The following is a 20,916-nucleotide window of genomic DNA, read 5'->3' as shown; positions in this document are numbered from 1 at the left end:
GCATACTGAATTTATGCAATTTAGTTTTATCAACATCAACTTTCGGTTTCAGTACAGCAGAAATGAGCAGCTCAGGGTCTTCTCTTTTCTCGTGGATCCCAAACCCATGGGGGTCCAATAAAGAAAAGGTAGGCTACAATAAACAGACATTTAAAATCTGTCATGGACTAACTAATAATCCAGAATACGCTATTGTTGCTCCAAAGGTGCTAGCAAGGATATAAAAGTGTGCTTGTTTCAGGGTTAATAACTATAATCTTTATTGTCGTATGTTTAAGAAGGGCAGAGCTCTCCGAGAACAAATCAAGATAATATCTGGGTCTACTGTCCTAGATGGTATGTGTCTCACCTGATAATAATGTTTCTAATGACATTTATTTGATCACACCCCCATGACAAAATTAATGTATTAAACCAAAGCTCCTGCAGTGTGACATGCTACATTATTTCCACCTGTTTCTAGATGCAAACATTGATGATGCTCAAGTTCTTACTTTGACAAGAGAGGATCTGAATGAGCTTTTTCCAGGTATCAGGAACTTTCAGCTCCGAAGGACCATTATGGAGCTCATCACAGACACAGTGAAGGTAATGTCTGCGGTCAAGAAGCTGGTGGAATTGAACTTCAGTGGCCCCCAAAAATATTCACACACTCCTAAAAGTGTAGGAATGTTATGGTATTAGATAACACTATTCAAGCTTAAACAAATGATGCTAGACCTTTCCTCAGAACAAACTTTTTTGAAACGACTTTTAACCAACCAGTACCAAAGCCTATTTTGAATAAATGCTTGCTCTAAACTGAAGTTCACACAGGTGCAGTTCAAAATAGGAACATGTTCCACCAATGTTTGACAACCAGAAGGCATCCAAATTAATACACTTAAAGGGATAGTCCACCCCAAAATGAAAATTGTCATCATTTACTTACCATCATGTTGTCCCAAACATGTATGAGTTTCTTTCTTCTGTTGAACACAAAGAAGATATTTTGAAGAATGTTGGTAACCAGACAGTTGATGGTGGCCATTGACTTCCATAGTATTTTTTTTTTCTCTAATATGGAAGTCAGTGGCTACTGTCAACTGTCTGGTTACCAGCAAGTATATGTGATTATTGATTATTTTATTTTATTCCTAAAAGGATTCACTTCGATCTGGCCCAGAAACATTTGCCGGTGCACTGAAGAATTTAATGGACAAAAACAACAGCAGTGAGTAACTTATAACCCCCACATTTTTTTAAGTTGTAGCAGACAACCAAGGGACTTTTTGTAAAAGTGACGTTTCATAGCGGTCTTCCAACTTTGTCCCAGATGATGCTGCTGTTCAGGATGTTTTGAAGGAGTCTCTTCGAGCTTTTAGAGAAATGGAGGAGCAGCTCAAAGCAACACAGGCATCTCTGAAACCATACATCGAGGTCTTGAACAGTCTCACTGAGGCTTCAGCTAGAAAACAGCGCTGGGATACACAAGGAACTTCAAGCAGTAGAACATTTCCAAGCTCATCCCAAACAGATTTAAAATCTCCAACCATAAAGCCTCCTTATCGTGAGTAACAGTTCAATTTCAGAACCTTTTATATTTCAGTTAATAATTCAATATACCGTACATCATGACGTTTACATTTAGTTTTACATATATCAAAATACTAAAATAAAATCTAGGTTAAAATGAACTTCTGGGTCCCACTTTTCATTCCCACCCTATTATATTTCTCTCTATTTTGCAGAGCCTCAAGTCAAAGTGCATCCATTTCTCTGTGGCCAAACCTTGGGAGTTGACAGGGAAATTGTTGCACTGCTCAAGGGAGTTACTGTGAGTGAATTATGGGACTGTCAGTTGATACTGGTCTTCTGTCCCGTAGCATCACGAGCTGGAACTGACATTGAAGATGCATTGAGGAAAATTCCAGGTAATTATTCATAACGTTTTTGAGAGGAATGTAGCCAATTTACGACAATATATCCAGAAACATGTATAATGTACAATACAGTCGTCCTAGAAAGCACCGTTTTAATCGATGGTTAGGGAACTAGTCTGTAAACGCTAATATCATAGGTTCAGTCCTTCATAGACATTCTTGCTCAATTTAAATAATATTATGTTAAGTAATTCTAATGTTAAGTCGTTCTCATTTTGTTTACCTTCACAGCTGATAAACCAGCAGTCCTGGTGATGATGTACCATACCTTCAACCATAACTATATTTGTCCCAGCTGTAATATAACATCTTCTCAAGTGAACATTGTGGAACGTGTTAACATTCTCTTCCATGACTCACAACACGGTCTTCTGAAATGTTCAGCAAATGAACTTGCATTGACCAAACTTCAGTCTGTCTTAAACCAGTACATGTAAAAGGTCCCGCCTCGAAAAACTCTTAAAATGATGATTCAATGCATGTCTGTTACGTGGTCATATGAATGGATAAAAACAACAAGTCTGCTAATAAACATTTAGAACTGGTTTGTTGATTCCAATTTTTTTATATATATTCAGACAATTTCAACACAATTTTAGTAAGAACGCCAATAGCAGGAAGATTAGAAAAAAGCCTTTTCCACCAATGCTGTGATATCATACCAAAATGCTTTCTTCTAGTTCTCACCTTCTTATAGGCACATTTAAATTCATGTACATCTCACACATCAGATAAGTGATACCTCATGCCATCATGATTAATAACCTGGCTTTTTAAAATGCATTATGAGAAGTTGCGTGTTTTTACAGGCTAAAACAAGCAAGCTTGTATCCAACCTACATAGATAACACATACATAACTGTAGCAGGTGCATCAAAACCTGCGCTGATTTCGGATCTTTTCCTCCGTGAACTTCTCTTTATCATACTTTGGCCTATATTGTGCGCATCATTCACAAATCACAAACCGAAAAAAGAAAAATAACCATTGTAATGCTTTCTCAAACAATATATGCATCCGAGTTAATATACTGATTTAGGGAGACGGTCCTCACAAAAGTAGTCCAGCAACCCGGAAAAAACTGTTGGCATGATTATGAAATGTTCTACAGCCAATCGCCATACTTGATGAGTAACCAGCTTTCCAGGTTATTGGAATTTCCGTAGGCACATAGATACATCCGTCTTTGCACCACACGACCATGGATAATCATGGATATCATTTCCCATTAACACACTCAGAGGGAAAAACAAAAGCCAAAAACAAACATGTATGATGGTATGGTTGGGTCAGTAGAGACAAAAGTGCCATTCGTTTACATTCGAGTGATTGGCCAGAGCATTTTGTGCTTTTTCAAGTGTCTGTTGTTTGAAAAGCCCTGTCACTGGCTTGGTCCTTTCTTCTGATTGCTCCAGTAATTGTTGTAGGCCTTGTTGAACATGTCCTTGCAGCTGAGCTTAGCATTCAGGCGGGAGCAGATGAGGAAGGAGCCGCCCATTTTGCGATGCAGGGAGTAGGTTTCTTCTGGTGGAGGGATGAGCCGCTGTTTCAGCATGACAGGGATGAGGTTGTGGATGCGCTCCGTGGTGCTCTGCGCACCGAAGTCGAAGGGCTCCACAGAGGCAAAAGCCTCGCCCAGGATCATCACCGCATCCACGTGGGCGTTCACCATGGCCTGGATGAGGAGAAGAGGTTGTGTAAACGCATGACTGTGGTGTGTAGCAGCCCCGAACACAAAATATCAGGGCGATATTTTCCTACCTTAGTCTCATAACCAGTCAAGAACTTCATTTCTATGGACTGCTTCAACACTCCTTCTCTATCACCCTCTGACGCAGCCTTGATGATCTGTTTTAAAGAGCAAGATACAGCAAGTTTAAGAAAGGAAATATTCATTATACATTCGTTTACTTTACCTTTTAAACTGTATGTTTACCTCGATATAAAGATCAGTGAAACTCTCATCAAACCCCCTCGTTGCACCAAAGTCCAGCAAAGCAACCTGTGGATTGAAGAAAAGTCAAAACAACTTAAACAGAATGTTCAATTGAAATACATTTAAAAATATAATAATAAATCATACACTAATAATCGAATTATTAATATATATTATTAAGAATGCATTAAAAGTGACAGTAAAGTTCATCATTTAATTTTTTATTTAAAATAAATTATGTCCTTTTGAACTTTCTATACATAAAAAATTATCACTGTTTCCACAAAAATAATAAGAAACTCTTTTCACCACTGATAATAATTAATGTTTCTTAAGAACCAAATCAGCATATTAGAATGATTTCTGAAGTATCATGTGACACTGAATACTGGAGTTATAAATATATATATATATATAAAACTATATATATATATAAAATAGTACAGTCACACACACATACATATACATATACATATATATATATATATATATATACATACATATATATATATATTTATATATATATATATATATATATATGTGTGACTGTACTATTTATATATATATATATATATATATATATATATATATATATATATATATATATATATATATATATATATATATAAAAATTATATATATATATAAAAAAATTATATATATATATATATATATATATATATATATATATATATATATATATATATATATGTGTGTGTGTGTGTGTGTGTGACTGTACTATTATATATATATATATAGATTTGCTAAACATTTGTTTTATTCTCTGTTATTCCTATAATTTCACACTTTTAATAAGTTTTTATGACTATACTATTTTATATATATATATATAAAATAGTATAGTAAAACATAAAAACACTTTTAATAAGTTTTTATGACTATACTATTTTATATATATATATAAAATAGTATAGTCATAAAAACTTATTAAAAGTGTGAAATTATAGGAATAACAGAGAATAAAACAAATGTTTAGCAAATCTAAACTATCTTCTATTTCAGTTTCCAGTACCAAAAGTGCATCTACACTTTCTGGTGGTGTAAGTAACTAGGAAAGATCAATGAATGATCATGACACTCTTACTTACCCTGTGAGTTTGTGGATCATAAAAGAAATTGGACCAGTTGGGATCCGTCTGCATGTATCTGAACTCAAAGAGCTCCCTCAGACACAGGGTCAGGATATTCTCGCAGATCTGAGCATCAATAAAAAGTGTGGTTACGACACATGCACTGGACTGCTATAAATTCACAGTATGTATGCTTTAAAGCATATGTAGCACTTAATATAAAGTAATAGATCAGTTCTAACTCAAAACAAAAAACGGTTTTTGAACCCACTGTTTACAAACTGCATGACTGATGCAGGCTTAAATCATACTTAAATTGTCTGTTTAAAAAATTCAATTACATTTATTGTCTTCATTTATGTCAGTCAGTGTACAGCATTTGGTCAACACATTTTATTTATTTTAAACTTCATTCGTTAACCTTTTTGGTATGGACATGGCCTTATTTCAACTTTGCCCTACTAATGCAAAATAAATCCTTCCACCAGCAGGTGGTGATCATGCTCCAGGAAGCCCACTGGCTTCCATACTGGGCACATTTGAGACCACGCGACTCGCACTTCAAAGCATATAATGTGGCCTGATACCACAACAAATTTGAATGTGCCTTTACTTATATAACTCACTAAACAGTATGATATATGCAAGTTACTAAAGTACTAGAAAGTAAACTGAAAATATGTTTTCCAGCCCAATAGGGTAGCAGCCAATTCATAATCCAATATTGTTAGTAATATTTATAATATTTTTTATATAATAAAATAACGCTTACTGGACTGAAGCAACTTAGGTTTACTTGATTAACCATACAAACCTTTTTAGGAAAAATCTTTTTAAAATGTATCAAATATGATACATCAGGCTTTCAAGGAAAGTTTATGTGTACATCTCTCAATCATCGTTGTTGAACGGAATTATTTGTTTTGCCCCCACAATAAAAACTACAGAGCTTTGATCATAAAATTAACCATTTAAATATCATCTTACTAAGACACATTATCGGGAGCTATAGTGACAACTGATATTTATATGCATGTAGTCTGGTATACTGTTATAAAGATCTCATTGATTTACATTACAAGCCATCAGAGTTTCATCTTACATTCTAGCCATATACATATCAGCAAATGCACTTAATTGTGTATTTTGCTCAATTTAGGCCTCTGATTAAAACTTGGGTGTTTTTCCTCCTCAAGTTCGAGTTTTGATCTCCTATATCATACTATATGAGCCATAAAAGCCTGATGTATCAAATATGATACTCAAAAAAAAAAAAAAAAAAAACCCATATGCAAACCGTTTTTTTGTGTGTGTTATATATATATATATATATATATATATATATATACACACACATGTGTGTGTAAAAATAAATATTTTGTCTCATGGTTCAATAAACTTGTGAAAAAAAATGTGATTTTCTGGCTATTAGTTCATACTTCAGTCTTTACAGGGTAACTGGTTTAACAGCACCAGTGAATACCTCATTTTTCAGCTCTTGTGACAGTGCTTCAGCCTGATCCAAGGGGAACCCAGGCACCAGTTCGGTGGTGAGAACGTGCTGGCCGCTGAATTCGTCGATTACCTCTGGCACGTAGAAGAAGGGGTGATCTTTCAGTAGTTCCCTGCCAAAAACCACAAAGCTTCTGAGTCACTGAGCACAAGCAAGCAATCCCGTAAAAGCATGCCATCCCGCACGTGCACCACAGACAGGACGTGCTGATGAACACACGCGCACGTCTGGCCTGAGGGATGTGGGGAAAGCCGTGATGCTATTCTCTGGGTGTGATGAATTCCCGGATGAAGCCTAAAATTTGGTATGACAGCTTGAAATTACAGCTTGCTAAGCAATAAGGGGTACGTCAGCTTTGAATCAGAGTTTATAGCAGCACTAGGTTATAGTCAAGCTAGCAATTTGAAAACGTATCTAGCTACACTAAAAGGTGATGTTAGAAGTAGCTTTACTAACTATCCACCTTATTTTTCAGGTAAGAGTTGGCGCAGACATTTGTAATTTTAAAGGAACACTCCACCGTTTTTTGAAATGGGGCTTATTCACCTTCTTTCCTACATTTAGATAGGTGGGCAAATGCATTTTTGTCTCAGTGCATGCATTGTTTTAGTTTGACAGGGTCGGCGCTAGCTTAGCTTAGCACAATGAATGGAATCCTTTGTTGCCAGCTAGCATGTCCTGAGTAAAAGTGATATAAAAAATATAAAAAAAACACCTAATTACTTCTTGTGGCCTGCGTATTCACAACAAGTACAAATAGTGATGCAGATTAACACTAGGCGATTTCCTAGGCAGATATTGACTTGGGACTATATTAGGGGGAAGCACAGGCGAAGCACTGCTACTTGGGCGCAGAGATATCACGCCCAAGTAGCAGTGCTTCGCCTGTGCTTCCCCCTAATATAGTCCTTAATATATAAGTCAATATCTGCCTAGGAAATCGCCTAGTGTTAATCTGCATCGCTATTTGTACTTGTTGTGAATACGCAGGCCACAAGAAGTAATTAGGTGGTTTTTTTATATTTTTTATATCACTTTTCCTCAGGACATGCTAGCTGGCAACAAAGGATTCCATTCATTGAGCTAAGCTAAGCTAGTGCCGACCCTGTCAAACTAAAACAATGCATGCACTGAGACAAAAATGCATTTGCCCACCTATCTAAATGTAGGAAAGAAGGTGAATAAGCCCTATTTCAAAAAACGGTGGAGTGTTCCTTTAATGTGTCTGGCTTCCGGTGTCATTCGCTTCCAGTTATTTCTAACTGTACAAAACATCTTGTTATGCAGCTTGATATTGCAAAATGGTATTTTTACCATATTATTTAATGTATTGTCTTAATCATAACACACTGGTTTGTAGCGCAAACAGTTTTAAAATTTTACTGCACTTTGCTATATTCTTCTCGTTATTTCCTTATAGTGGTTAATTAAAAAGTTTCACACATTCACAGAAAACACCTTACTTCAGTGTTGAAAAATAAGGTAGATACTGAGGCTATTTAACAAGGCAATATACAAGTATCAGATGATACTTCAAAAAAATAATAATAATAAATCAGAGCCATATTTAGCTTGCAAATAAACTGTTGTGTAAAATTTGACAACAGATTCTTTGAAAACATGCAGCTGAATCAAAAGGCAGTAAATGAATACATGCATTAAAAAATGCTGCCACATTGACACTTATTCACTTCAAAAAGTAATTTTCTTCCTAATTGTTTTCCAGAACATTTCTTAAATAGATAGTATATTTACTTGAGATGCAAAATGACATATAAAGTTTTCTTATCTTAAAAAATAAATCAAGAAAATATTTCTGCCGATGGGCTAAGGGCATTTTTTTGTTGTATTAAGCATAAACCACAAAACAAATTTATCAAATAACAAAACTTAATATGCCATTCTGCATGTCTAGTAAATGTATCTTGATATTTGCACTAGAAACAAGGCAAAAATGTTAAATAAGAAAGTGAAATTTGCTGTGTAAACACTACTGAGTGATGACTCAACTGAATCAGTGAATCGTACTGGTTCAACCAACTCCAGTTATTTTTATTCATGTTTTCTGTAAAGCTACATTGTAAACACTGTTTTAATAAAGCTTTACTTACCTAAAAACATACTGACCACAAGCTTTAGCTCTTTTCTAATGCAAAACTAAGGAGGACGGTTGAGTTGGGTAGATTTAAACGCAATTCAAAAGAAATTATTCAAATATAAGATAAATATATATTCTGTAAAATTAGCAACAGTGACAACAGAGGTGAAAAGGTCAATTGTCGAAATGAACCAATTCAATAAAATCAATCAGACTACCTGACAAAGAGAAGATATTCTAGAAGAACGTGTTATTTCCTCAGCTCTTCTGGATGTAAGGCTGTGTGTGCAATGTTTGTATACACTACGTCAATACTTCAAGGAAGCAAACATGTTAACTTATTTTAAACTGATCTAATCTACTCAACACTGATACTCTCATTGATTTGCTCAAAGGAAAAAGACACACATGCCATCCTGAAAGTGTACGTAACTATATATCTCCTGCGAAGTCAGGGTCCCCAGTGGAGGACAGGACGCAGGGTACGGGCTTGTTGTCAATAGTTATTATTTACATTTGTGCTATGTTTAAAATAGGTCAGTGTGCAAACTGTTCCTTAAATTTAAATCAAAATTAAACCCTAGCCTATAAGCTAGGCTGAAAATGACAAGCGGTTATTTTTAGCTGGGCGTTGAGGCCACAACGCTCCAGCGTAGCTGTTATATGAGGATACAGAAGTGCAAAATCATTCTGAGCAGTTGTTGAAGTGTTATTTCTGTGCGTAATCCTTTCTTTCAAAGGGTGTTATGGCACAGGATAGATTTAGCTCAAATATCAGTTACATAGAAGCCTGAAATGTCCCGTAAGAGCCAGTCTGTGAGCCCTCGGACCGCCCGTGATTTCATAGAGGGGTAGATTGACGAATACAATGACGGGATGCTCTGAATTTGCTGTGAGAAAAACATATCTTGCTTGTTTTTATGTACTCACTTGAATTTACGAGCACACTGGGCTTCCCTTATGTAATCGCACTCCAGCGCCAGCTCACGTGACATCACTTCTATCAAATGCTCCGGAAACAGACCTGCATGTTCAGAGACACAGTCAGAGATGAGTCAGCAGCTTAGTTTGTATTTAGAAAAAATGATGTGATTCACCAAGGTTGAACTCACAATTCTTTGAATTTGTTTGTGTGTTGTATTGAGTGTGCACTTTGTCTTTTAGTGTACTTCAAATCTTAAAAGTATATTTAAAAAACTGTACTTGCAGATAATATAATAGTAATGAAATAAAAGGCCACTTAAGTGTACTTAAAGAGAGTACACTTTAATAACTTCTTGTTAAAACGCAAGTACACTTAAAAAGTGCACTTTATAATACTCAAATTTAAATGTTTTTCTTTAAAGTACATTTCAAATCATTGTTTTAATGATCTTTTATCATGCTTTAAAGAAGTTCATTACAAATATATTAAAATACATGATGTGCGTTTGAATGAAATGACATTAAAGTATAGTAGTATATTATATATTAAAATAAATTTTAGTTTACCATAAATGCTTGTCAGTATATTTGGCAGTACAAAGACATGTTTGGCATGTTTCAAAGACAACACTAGTAATTATGAAATAATAAATAAAGATATACTCCAAAAGCAGTCTTACATTCAACTAATTGCATTTAATATAAATTTAAACTAATACATTTTCATTTAATTGCTATTAACATGCAATCAAGTGTCCGAAACAATTACATTCAGTTCGCACTTAAAGGTGCAGTACGTAATATTTACAGCTAGCGGTACAGCAGTCCAAATTCAAAATATTGAGAGTTGTTTTCCCCGTCCCCTCCTCCTCAGACTCGACGCTCACACGGGTTGCCAGATTGAGGACACGCAACAGGAGCGAACGGTCAAGTGCAATTGACAATGGAAGGTGACGAGCTTTACACAGTTGATGAGTTGATTTATCTGCGTTTTAATATGGCTCTGGTCACAGAGGTTTTTATATAGACGTCGAGGCTTTTTAGGTCGGGTAGAATCTGCAATCTCTGACCCAGTTTGTTTGCTGGCTTCTATGGCTGCAATGCGCTGTGTTTTCCGCCAACTGGCAACCCGGGTGTCGAAATACTATTGGGTAAATTGGCAGTGGGCGGGATCACACTGTCCAAAAGTAGACAGTTATTCAGTACATAGAATAACTGGCTGTAGCATAGTTTTTCCTATATCTTCAAACATATTAAGATATTTTAATGCTTCAGTACAGTAAAATAAAAAGTACATATAGCACCTTTAAGTATATTATTTCCATAATATGCACTTTTCTTAAAAGTATGCTAAAGTGTACTTCTTTTTTCACAAGGGTTGCCTTGACATGAAAGATATTTTGGGTCTCTGCTGTGTGTCATGTCTCTCTTCTGGCAAAAAGAAGGATCGGCAATGCTGTGGGGTGGTATTTACGAGCTCAAATTAAAGTTCAGACTATATTTGGAGGATTAGGCTTCTCTGACAGCTGAATATTTAACCGGCATTGATCATGCAGCAGTGGACGCTGTTGTAACGATGATGCAGCTCATGCGCGCTGCTACCAGGCTCTGATTGGTCAGTCATGCAGTCTGAGATCTATCAGCCCACTTAGACCCAACAGGCTTTGAGCTCTCAGTTTGAAACACACTGAACATAGATCTGAGTGCACTGACACCAAGGTCTTAGAAAAAAAGGGGTCAATTAAAGAGTTTCAAAATAAGTACAATTTCATCAGTTTATTATTTCCGCTTAAAATATTCCTAGTCAAAACTCACACTAACTCACACTAACTCACACATTCTTTTTATCAGCAAGGATGCATTCAATTGATCTTAAGTGGCAGAAAAGAAATTTATAATTTTACAAAAGATTTCTATTTCTATTTATTTTCTATATCTTATTAAGAAATGAAGAAAAAAGCATCACGGTTTCCACAAAAATATTAAGCAGCACGACCATTATTAAAAACATTGAGAATAATAATGTTTCTTGAGCACCAAGTCAGCATTAGAATGATTTCTGAAGGATCAAGTGACTAAATGTATAACATTTATTTTATAAAATATATCGAAAGAGAAAAGAGAATTTTAAAATCTAATATTATTTCACAATATTGCAGATTTTTTAAACTGGATTTCTGATCAAATTAATGCAGCCTTGGTGAGTGCAAGCAACATCTTTCACAATAAATAAATAAATAAATAACTAAACCAAATTTTTATGTTTTTAGTTATAGGACATAGCAGACAGGAAGTGTATACTCAGATTTGGGATTGTGAAACAACCCAAGCTGCCCGCGTCAATGCATATGCACTACCCTCCAGGTCCAGGACAATCTCCAGCAATTTATTTACCTAAAATTCTATAAATCATATGTATTCAAGATCTAAAGCATGAGTGATGGGGTCATCACCTTCAGGAAGGGCGTTGCTCATGCTCAGGACCGTCATCAGGTTATTCACGTCGCTGTTGATGCTCTGTGCGACTCCGGGGTACTGCAGGAACCAAGAGTGTGTTACACTGGGTTTAGAAAACATTATGCAGAGGCAGTTCATTTTGTAAACCAAAACATGTTCGAACCGTAAGAACATCCAGGGGAAAGAACACCTGGGCTGCTACAAACAAACGCAACACAAGTGGCCTCTAGCAAAACAGCCCTGACCTTGTTGCACATATTTTTTTTTGGGGGGGGGGCTACTTTTTAATTTTGTAAAAGTTCAAAACTGTTTGTTTTACTAAAAAAAGTTGAGAGGTGACACATTCAGACAGATTCGGGTCATCTAATCATAAACATGGTTGCAACTGTTTGGAAAAGCTGATAGTGGGGAATTGCTCCTTGGACTTCAAGCAGTTGGTGCTCCAAATGAACCTGTTAGGAGACTTTTATGGCACCTTTAAAGGGCATTTTATACGGTATGTGATAGGCAGGAAGCTTTGTTTGTGATTTTTGTGTGGAATGCAACAATATCCTACTGCTGCTTCAGCTTAAATCTTTTTATCTTGTGTGGTCCCATTGAAAATGAACTAAACTCATAAACAACCTTTAATGACCATAAACCATTATTGATTGGCAGCAAGTTTAAAATAGTACTTTCTGCCCACAACTAACCTGGATTTTCATGGCGACCTCTCGACCGTCTTTCATCTTGGCCAGATGGACCTGACCAATGGAAGCAGCAGCAAACGGTCTGTCCTCAAACAAATCCAGTTTATCCCTCCAGTTCGGGCCCAGGTCATTGCTCAGAGCTTTCTGCACAGATCAACCAGCAACATACATGCAGTTTTTTTGTTTTGTTTTTTTTTTTATACTGAATTTTTCAGATTTTTTGACATGAAACATTAAAATATTTTGTAGTTTAAGTAGATGGTACCGTCATCTGTTTGATGGGCATGAAGTCAGCACTCTGACGCACACGTTCGAAGATCTTGGCCAGCTGTGGGTTGATGAATGCATCATCTGAAACATTATTAAACACACATACAATGTTGGTATAGTACTAATGCTATTGCCAAATGAAAACAATGGCTCTGTTTATAGCTGGTATTAACATCCTTCCTGGGTGATCGGATCACAAGTGCTCAGCAGAGACAGAGTGCCACTTACAGGTATTACTAACATCAAATGTTTTTCCTGTGACTACATGCTAATTACTATTAATGCAGAAAAATGTTACATTGCTTATCAATTGTAAACAGTGTATAGATACACTATCGTTCAAAAGTTTAGGGTTGGTAAGATGTCGGTTTATGCTCACCAAGGCTGCATTTATTTATTTATTTATTTATTTATTATGTAAAAACAGTAATACTGTGAAATATTATTACTATTTAATTTTTTTTCTTTCTAATTGAATATATTTTAGAAAATAATTTATTCCTATGATGGCAAAGCTGGATTTTCAGCATCATTACTGCAGTCTTCAGTGTCACATAATTCTGTGTAACTTTTGTCAAAACCATGATACAGGATTCTCAGATGAACAGCATTTTTTTTAACTAGATGATTTTTGTAACAATGTAAAACACTTTACTTCTACTTTTGATTAATTTATTTGTGTCTTTCCTGAAAAAAGGTTTCACTTTATTTGGTAACAATTTATTTTACAGTGTCCTTGTAACATGTGCTACATGTAGTTACTATAGTAATAACTGTAAATTATGTATAACCCTAAACCAAACCCACATCCTAACCCTTAACCTATAGTAAGTACATGTAATTAATTAATATTACTCAGTACTTAAATGTATAATTACACTGTAACACGGACTCCTTAAAATAGTCTAACTTTATTTAAGGTGACAGTTACATTGTCCTTAAATAAGTACTGAGTAATACTGATTAACTACATGTACTTAATATAGAGTTATGATTAGGGTTTGGTTTAGGGTTACTTGTAATTATGCATAATTTACTGTAATTACTATAGTAAGTACATGTAGTAACATGTGACTACGTAAACTTAAAATAAAGTGTTACCAAAAAAAAAAACCTTACTGACCTCACAGAGTAATAGTAACATGTATAATTTATTTTAATTCCACACAACACTTGACTGATGTGTCAATTTGCTGTTGTTCAGGACACGTTAATCTTTAATCTTTACAAATGTGGTCACATTTGAATATGGTTTGAATGATTGGATCACTTGAGACAGATGTCAATACCATGTATAAACGGTACCTGTGTTTTCCTGTGTTTTTTAATCTTTATTAAATCTGTTGTCATGTTACAGGTTTACTCAGTTGCAGTGCACGTCAATCCATACATGTAAACAGGATTTTAGAGATGGTTTCACGAGAAGGAACCGAGTATGTTCCTTCTCGTGTCACTGTGTGACAGATGTACACCACAGATGTACAGATGTACTGTAAACAAGTCTTAGAGAGAGAGAGAGAGAGAGAGAGAGAGAGAGAGAGAGAGAGAGAGAGAGAGAGAGAGAGAGAGAGAGAGAGAGAGAGAGAGAGAGAGAGAGAGAGAGAGAGAGAGAGAGAGAGAGAGAGAGAGATAAGCCGCTTGATCTGAACCCAGTGAGAGCTCCTCTCCTTTAGAATGCAGGAAAGAAAGTTGAAAGATTTTCCAAAACTGCCTCTGTGTACATCATAACTTTAAAAAAAGGAAAGCTTTACAGTTGCCATGGTTTTTATCCTGGTTCACTTGTTTGACCCAGATTAGTCTGATGACCTCACATTTTCTGAGCTGATACTGTGACTGAGGAATGTGGGCTACATAGTGTCAGTAGTTCCTATCTGTTCAATAACAAAAATTAGAACAACATTGCAGCATTCATAATTTTGTATTCCCCAAAATAAATACATAATTTACCTTTGTCTCAACATTTATCGCATAGTTGTGCGTGTCTATCATAATTCTGCATTGTCAACATAATAAACTAATTTCACCTCAAATCAATATGTCATGCACATTTCTTAATTTATTTGGTAAGCAACGATATAAGCAGTATAAATGTACAATCCAGTTGTCATTATTGCACAAATAAACACTTTCAGTTTGATGGCCACCCTGTCTGGGTTTATTTTGCAGTAACATCCATTAAACGTTTTTATTACTATGTTTCTCTCCACTCCAGCTGTAGAAACAGATTGTGTACACAATATTGTGACATATTATTACACTTTAAAATAACCGTTTTCTATTTTAGATTATATTTCATGATGCAATTCAGAATTTTCAGCATCCTTACTCCAGTCTTCAGTGTCACATGATCCTTCAGAAATCATTCTAATATTCTGATTTGCTGCTCAAGAAACATTTCTTATTATCAATGTCGAAAACAGTTTCCCCTTAATATTTCTGTGGAAACCGTGATCATTTTTTGTTAAGGATTCTTTCTGTAACATTATAAAACTTCTTTATGGTCACTTTTAATGAATTTAAAACAGCTTTCTGTCTCCAAACTTTTTAAAGGTAAAGTATTTCTTTTTTCCACATTTTATAATATGGACATTTTTAATAAGTCCTAAAAACATTAGAGGACTCTCTCCATTCCAGCTGTAAAAACAGACCCTGTACACAACAGTTTAGCCAAGTCTTGACGGTCGATTGTGTGTGTAGCGTAAAGGTCACGTTTCTGGCATAGCAGCGGGCTTATTTTGAGCTTCGCCGATGCCAGTGCTGTCGCTGTCCTTCACTGCCGGTCGTGCGATCTGCAGCTTGCAAAATCCTGCCTATCTTGATGAAAATGACACGGTGCATGAGGCCAGTGCATGAGAAGTGGCCGAGGTTTGGAAATGTCATGCAGGGAGGCTGTGCTGCATTGATCTATGCGCTGCATTCTTGAGTGGGTGACACAGATGCTTTCGTTCTGGCTGTCCAATACACGTTAATGCACACAGAGCGGGGGAGAATGACCTCACATGCCTACCAGAAATAATCAACATATTTGCACATAGAAGAGGCGCATTTGTGTGTCAGAAGAAGTTAGACAATGTTTGAGCATACAGAAGTGGATTCAAGGGCGTGTGGAAACGACAGGCAACTTTTCATGAGTCATGAACAGGAAAGCAAACTGTCAGTTCCTACCAACACAACTGTTCAAAAGTTTGGGATCAGTAATATTTTTTTTAATAATGTTTTCGAAATAAGTCACCTATGCTCATCAAGGCTGCATTTATTTGATCAATAATACAGTAAATACAGTAATAAATATTATTTTTGTGAAATATTACATCATATTTTAAAATGTAATTTATTCCTGTGATGGCAAAGCTGAATTTTCAGCATCATTACTTCAGTCTATAGTGTCAAACGATCCTTCTGAAATCATTCTAATATGCTGATTTGCATATTAAGAAATTAATGCTTTGGCACATTCACACATTTAACCATAACTCAAACATTGGCAGTTGAGAAACAAACAGTTAAGAACAAAAAAATAAGTAATTTTCACGTTTGAGTGTGGACAGACAAATTGCTTGTCGCTGTTATCTTGTTATGTCTCAACTGGTTAGAAGATAGTGTAAACCTTTAGATGAAAAGATCTTTACAACTACAAACTCAAGTATGTCTAAACTGGTAGTGTGCGAGGACCCCAAACTGTCAGCATGCAGAAAAGTGAGCATCCATTTTCCACCGCTGTGGTCGAGATTTGAGGTCATTTCAAAATTTGAGGTCATTTTATCTTTAGACGTTTGCATATCAGAGAGGAAATAATCTGCATCTCCAATTTCTCTGCACCTTTCTGTAAGCGGTTCCCAGTCCCTCACATCACCAGGCTTTAAAACCGAGACAGGCCAAGATCACATACCAGCCTTAAAACAGAAATCAGCCGCAGGAATCAGCTATTGTCAGTCATGGAGGGCGCCTTATTGGTCCTAACAAATCTGAGGAGTGACCTTAATGTGGCAGCTTGTTATAAAAAACAGCATTCTCTTACCCTGGATACTGAGCATCTGACCGAGCTTGAGGGCTGCCCCACGAACTTTACACAGTGTCCTGACGATACGCTCCGCGTTGGCCTCCGAAAGGAAGGGGCTTTGGTCCAGAACTGCCTTCTTATCACCTATGTGAAATTACAAGTCTGTTAACATTTTCAACAGAAAATACAACTTAAAAAACAAGAAAACTGAGCACAGTAATGCCTAATGGGACAAATAAACACTTTTTTATACAAAGAGGTCCAAAAGTCTCAGACAACCACTGTATGTGCCATTTGACAAAAATAATCTGTGCTGCTGAGAACCATTTGTTCATGTAAACAAAACCCCACAAACTATTAGATGACTTCATGATCTCTGTGAGGACATTAGAGCTATTCCTGGATGTGATCATGAGGTCAAAGGTAATAATTATCCAGCATCTACATAGATAAGATAAAGTTACAGGCCGCTGTCCTTAGAACACATTTGCACATTTTCTCAGTTCCCATATGGTGTTGATGCCACCAAGACATTAGGCAATAATAACTCGTGTAAATACACATTTATATTTATACAGTGGTATATACAGTAATATGTATATCTGTACATAGTCCTTCTACTTACCATCTATATGTACATTCCTTTTTCCCCTTAATTTTTTCCTACTCATTTAATTTTTATAGATGTATATTATGTTGTTTTTTCTTTAATACCACATATTTAATTATTTATCTCCATTTTATTGTGTTATATACTGCAAGCTCCAGGAAACCAAACCAAATTCCTTGTGTGCTTGTGCACACTTGGCGAATAAAGTGCATTCTGATTCGGATTCTAATTCTAATATGCAGCCAGACTGACATAATGCCATTTCAATGACACTTTGAGCTGCTAATGCCTATGGAGTCAAAAGATGAGGGTGTAGATCCAAACACCAACCTAAATAAGCTGTTAAAAAAATTGCAATGTTTATAACCCAATATTCAAGATTAGGGTACGACCAAAGGGATGCATTAAAACAATAAAATATGTACCTTGAATTCAAATGTAAGTCGCTCTGGATAAAAGTGTTTGCCAGATGCAAAAATATATAATAAAATAAAAGTTTGCATTCATAATCTTTCATTAAACATAAAAACGCTCTACAAATTCACAATGATGACGTGGTGCGAATTCACGTTGCCTTTAAACATGGCAAAACAACAATGGCAGCGTGTATGTCCGACTAAACCTCTTTCTGAGGCGTAAGAAGATTTGAAGTTGAGCTGAGAGATCCTGGATGATGGGAGGAGTGCACATACTGACAATCACAAGTGGTGAACGAAGTTAAACATTTCAATAATGAGGGACAAACTTTTAAGAACAGTATACATTTCAATAATATACTGCCAATTTTTCATACCAATTACACAGATGCATATAAATATTGTATGGTCTGTGCTGCAAAAATGGCTTGTCTCTACATTAAAACTGCCTCTCAGACTAATTTAGGAGCACTTTAGAACAGACAACTCTATAAATGTTATTATGCGTATTTTATTATACATGCACTCTAGTTAAAACAAACACAGACAGTCAAAAGAGCAATAGCGCTCACCTGTCTAAGAGTAAATAATTCCATACGAAGGACGAAAGAAGGAAAGATTTTTTCATTTCTACTAATGATGCACATTGGTTATGATCTCTAGGCTATTGTGGGTTGTGGTGAGTAGTGCACACGTGTTTGTGTGTGTGTAACTGGAGTTTAAATACCCACAATCTCCTTCCTATTCTTTCCTATCTCCTCACTCACGATCTCTCTGTATATGAAATGGTTTAAAGTCCAAAAACAAACAAACAAAAATCTCTGACTGCATGCAATTTATCACTTGTAATCATGCTATGCCTGATTAGTAAGACACTTTCAATAAAATAGACTAATGACTAATAATTATGAATACATTGTCCTGATCCAAACTGTATCTGTAAAGATCTAGTAGAATTGAATATAATTGTCTTACCATTCTTCTCCTCTGATCTTAGGCTTTTCTTTGCTACTTCGGCCAAAGCTCCAATTCCCAAACCCACAGCAAGACCTGCAAGAGATTATTAAAGTCACCATGAAATCAAAATTCTTGTTTTTTATGGAATATTGCAGTATTATAAATTATTTATCCATGCACATTTTTCATGAGCCCTTGTAATCTTTAATCAAAATAATTCCCCTTCCTCTTGCAGCAACAGCTCTTCTTATTTCTGATGACGTGTTTACTGGCGCGAGGGGGACAACCTGTCACTCAGATGACATCACAGCCATAGCAAAACAAAACCATCCAATCAATTAATGATGAAAAAAAAAATAAAGTCCTACCCTACATTTCTTGTTGATCAAGAAGCCATTTCACTTGTGTATAAGTCACAACAGGGAAGAGACTCACAACTTCCGTTTCAAGCTGACTTTAAGCAATTAGTACATTCAAGATAAAAAAGAAGAACTAAGGAAATGGTCCATAAATTTACAGAAGTTAAATATACTGAAACAGTCATTATCTTACACCTCTAAACAGCACTTCCGCCCTGAACAAAAAGAGCTGTATTTACATCTGTCTTTTGAATTGCTTTGAGAAAAATACCCACAACAACACTGATGCTGTATAATGTGACCCTGACAAAAAGGAAACGTCAGAAATAGCATTTCCAAACCACTGTGGTCAGCACTTTTTCTGTGGTAGAGCTGAGAATCAATAACGAATTTTGGTGCAATCTTCTTCAATAGTTATGTAATATTCTGATTATGCAACCCTCCTGCTTTAGAGAAATTTAGGACGGGTATCAAGTCGGTTGTAAATCAAGCACTGAAACTAAACGCCTCAGTTTAAGCTGTCAAGAAATGCTTTCATTCAGGCATATATATATATATATATATATATATATATATATATATATATATATATATATATATATATATATATATACACAAACTGCCTCTGAGACTAATTTATGAGCAGTTTAGAACAGACAACTCTATAAATGTTATTATGCATATATTATTGCATTATTATTACTCTTGGACTGATCTTTTGCACACTAAGACACAGCAAAGAATGTGCTTTTTAAAGAAACTGCTTGTTTTTAATGTCAATAACAAAATTCTTCAAATGTTTTATACTGCTTTTATTGAAAGTGTTTTAACTTGCTGTATTATCTGTTGGTTTGGAAATGCCACTGAATCACAGAAAAAGATCATCAGAAAAACAGTTACTACTGCCAGCAAGTTACTTGGGATAACATTACAGAGCATTGAAGACATTTACAAAGACAGAATGGTGAAAAAGGCCAATAACATTGTATGTGATAACACACACCCGTTGGCATCTTATTTTAAATTATTGCCATCTAGGCGTTGTTTCTGTCCACCCCTTATGACCAAGAACAGATCCAAATTTTCTTTTTTACCACAAGCCATAAAAGCCTTAAATCAGTCAAAATAAGCTAGATGTCCAGCGGGCCTGGTCAGACCCAAGGGTGTATAGTGTATTGCATTGTATTGTATTTGTTTGTGTCATATGTCTGATGTTTTGTCATGAAGTGCCTTGCGACTGCGCCGCAAACCCAATTGCCCAATAAAAGTTATTTACTACTACTATTGCGCATACTAGATTTTCAGTACTGCTTGTACTGAAGAAAAATAAATAAATAAATAAATAAATAAAAAAAATAAAAAAAATAAAAATAATAATAATAATAATAATAATAAATAAATAATATATATATATGAAAATACTGAAAATCTAGAGTGTATCTAGATTGAGCAAATCAAGAGTAAATCTATAGAGTTGTCTGTTCTAAAGTGCTCCTAAATTAGTCTCAGAGGCAGTATATATATACTGTACACATTTCAGATACACTATACACATTTCAGAAACGCAGTTTGATGCCGATTCTTATCCTGGTTAAGTTTTTCATCAAGCCTGCTGGGGAAGTTCTAGGTTGATGATTAAGCAGGTTCCTGTTTTTATGTCTCTTCATGCCTGCA

At 35.5% G+C, this 20,916-nt stretch overlaps 2 protein-coding genes across 3 annotated transcripts in view; one reads left to right on the top strand and one right to left on the bottom strand.

The window, feature by feature from the left end:
- The first annotated feature begins 11 nt into the window (after window positions 1–11).
- On the top strand, window positions 12–2,467 carry LOC311068218 (uncharacterized protein). 2 transcript variants are annotated; one of them, XM_084090531.1, is made up of 7 exons: window positions 12–128; window positions 279–336; window positions 464–588; window positions 1,144–1,213; window positions 1,316–1,549; window positions 1,731–1,913; window positions 2,154–2,467. In XM_084090531.1, the coding sequence occupies exons 1-7, from the start codon at window positions 63–65 to the stop codon at window positions 2,357–2,359; spliced, it is 942 nt and encodes a 313-aa protein (XP_083946657.1). In that variant the 5' UTR covers window positions 12–62; the 3' UTR covers window positions 2,360–2,467. The 2 variants fall into 2 exon arrangements, with proteins under 2 accessions (XP_083946657.1, XP_083946658.1); XM_084090532.1 differs by having other exon boundaries at window positions 57–128; window positions 282–336.
- Window positions 2,468–20,916, bottom strand: part of coq8aa (coenzyme Q8A-a) — a 33,915-nt gene continuing 15,466 nt past the window's right edge. The window contains exons 5-15 of the mRNA XM_084090530.1: window positions 18,902–18,976; window positions 16,919–17,044; window positions 12,896–12,981; window positions 12,634–12,774; window positions 11,938–12,019; window positions 9,491–9,584; window positions 6,433–6,574; window positions 4,968–5,075; window positions 3,859–3,924; window positions 3,684–3,770; window positions 2,468–3,597 (exon numbers count right to left, since the gene is read on the bottom strand). Of these exons, the coding sequence (XP_083946656.1) occupies window positions 3,304–3,597; window positions 3,684–3,770; window positions 3,859–3,924; window positions 4,968–5,075; window positions 6,433–6,574; window positions 9,491–9,584; window positions 11,938–12,019; window positions 12,634–12,774; window positions 12,896–12,981; window positions 16,919–17,044; window positions 18,902–18,976 (1,301 nt within the window). The 3' untranslated portion in view covers window positions 2,468–3,303. The remainder of the gene's footprint in view (window positions 3,598–3,683; window positions 3,771–3,858; window positions 3,925–4,967; window positions 5,076–6,432; window positions 6,575–9,490; window positions 9,585–11,937; window positions 12,020–12,633; window positions 12,775–12,895; window positions 12,982–16,918; window positions 17,045–18,901; window positions 18,977–20,916) is intronic.

Source organism: Abramis brama (assembly GCF_963993115.1).
Source record: "Abramis brama genome assembly, chromosome: 18".
NCBI lineage: Eukaryota > Metazoa > Chordata > Actinopteri > Cypriniformes > Leuciscidae > Abramis > Abramis brama.
The sequence above is the reverse complement of the archived record's forward strand: the minus strand, read 5'-3'. Positions and strand labels throughout refer to the sequence as shown.

What these genes read in the sequence shown, in the direction of transcription:
- LOC311068218 (XM_084090531.1), top strand. Translation starts at nt 63, where the DNA reads ATGAGCAGCTCAGGGTCTTCTCTTTTCTCGTGGATCCCAAACCCATGG. An exon ending in TCATCACAGACACAGTGAAG is followed by an intron (nt 589 to 1,143) that starts GTAATGTCTGCG and finishes TATTCCTAAAAG; the next exon opens with GATTCACTTCGATCTGGCCC. An exon ending in AATGGACAAAAACAACAGCA is followed by an intron (nt 1,214 to 1,315) that starts GTGAGTAACTTA and finishes ACTTTGTCCCAG; the next exon opens with ATGATGCTGCTGTTCAGGAT.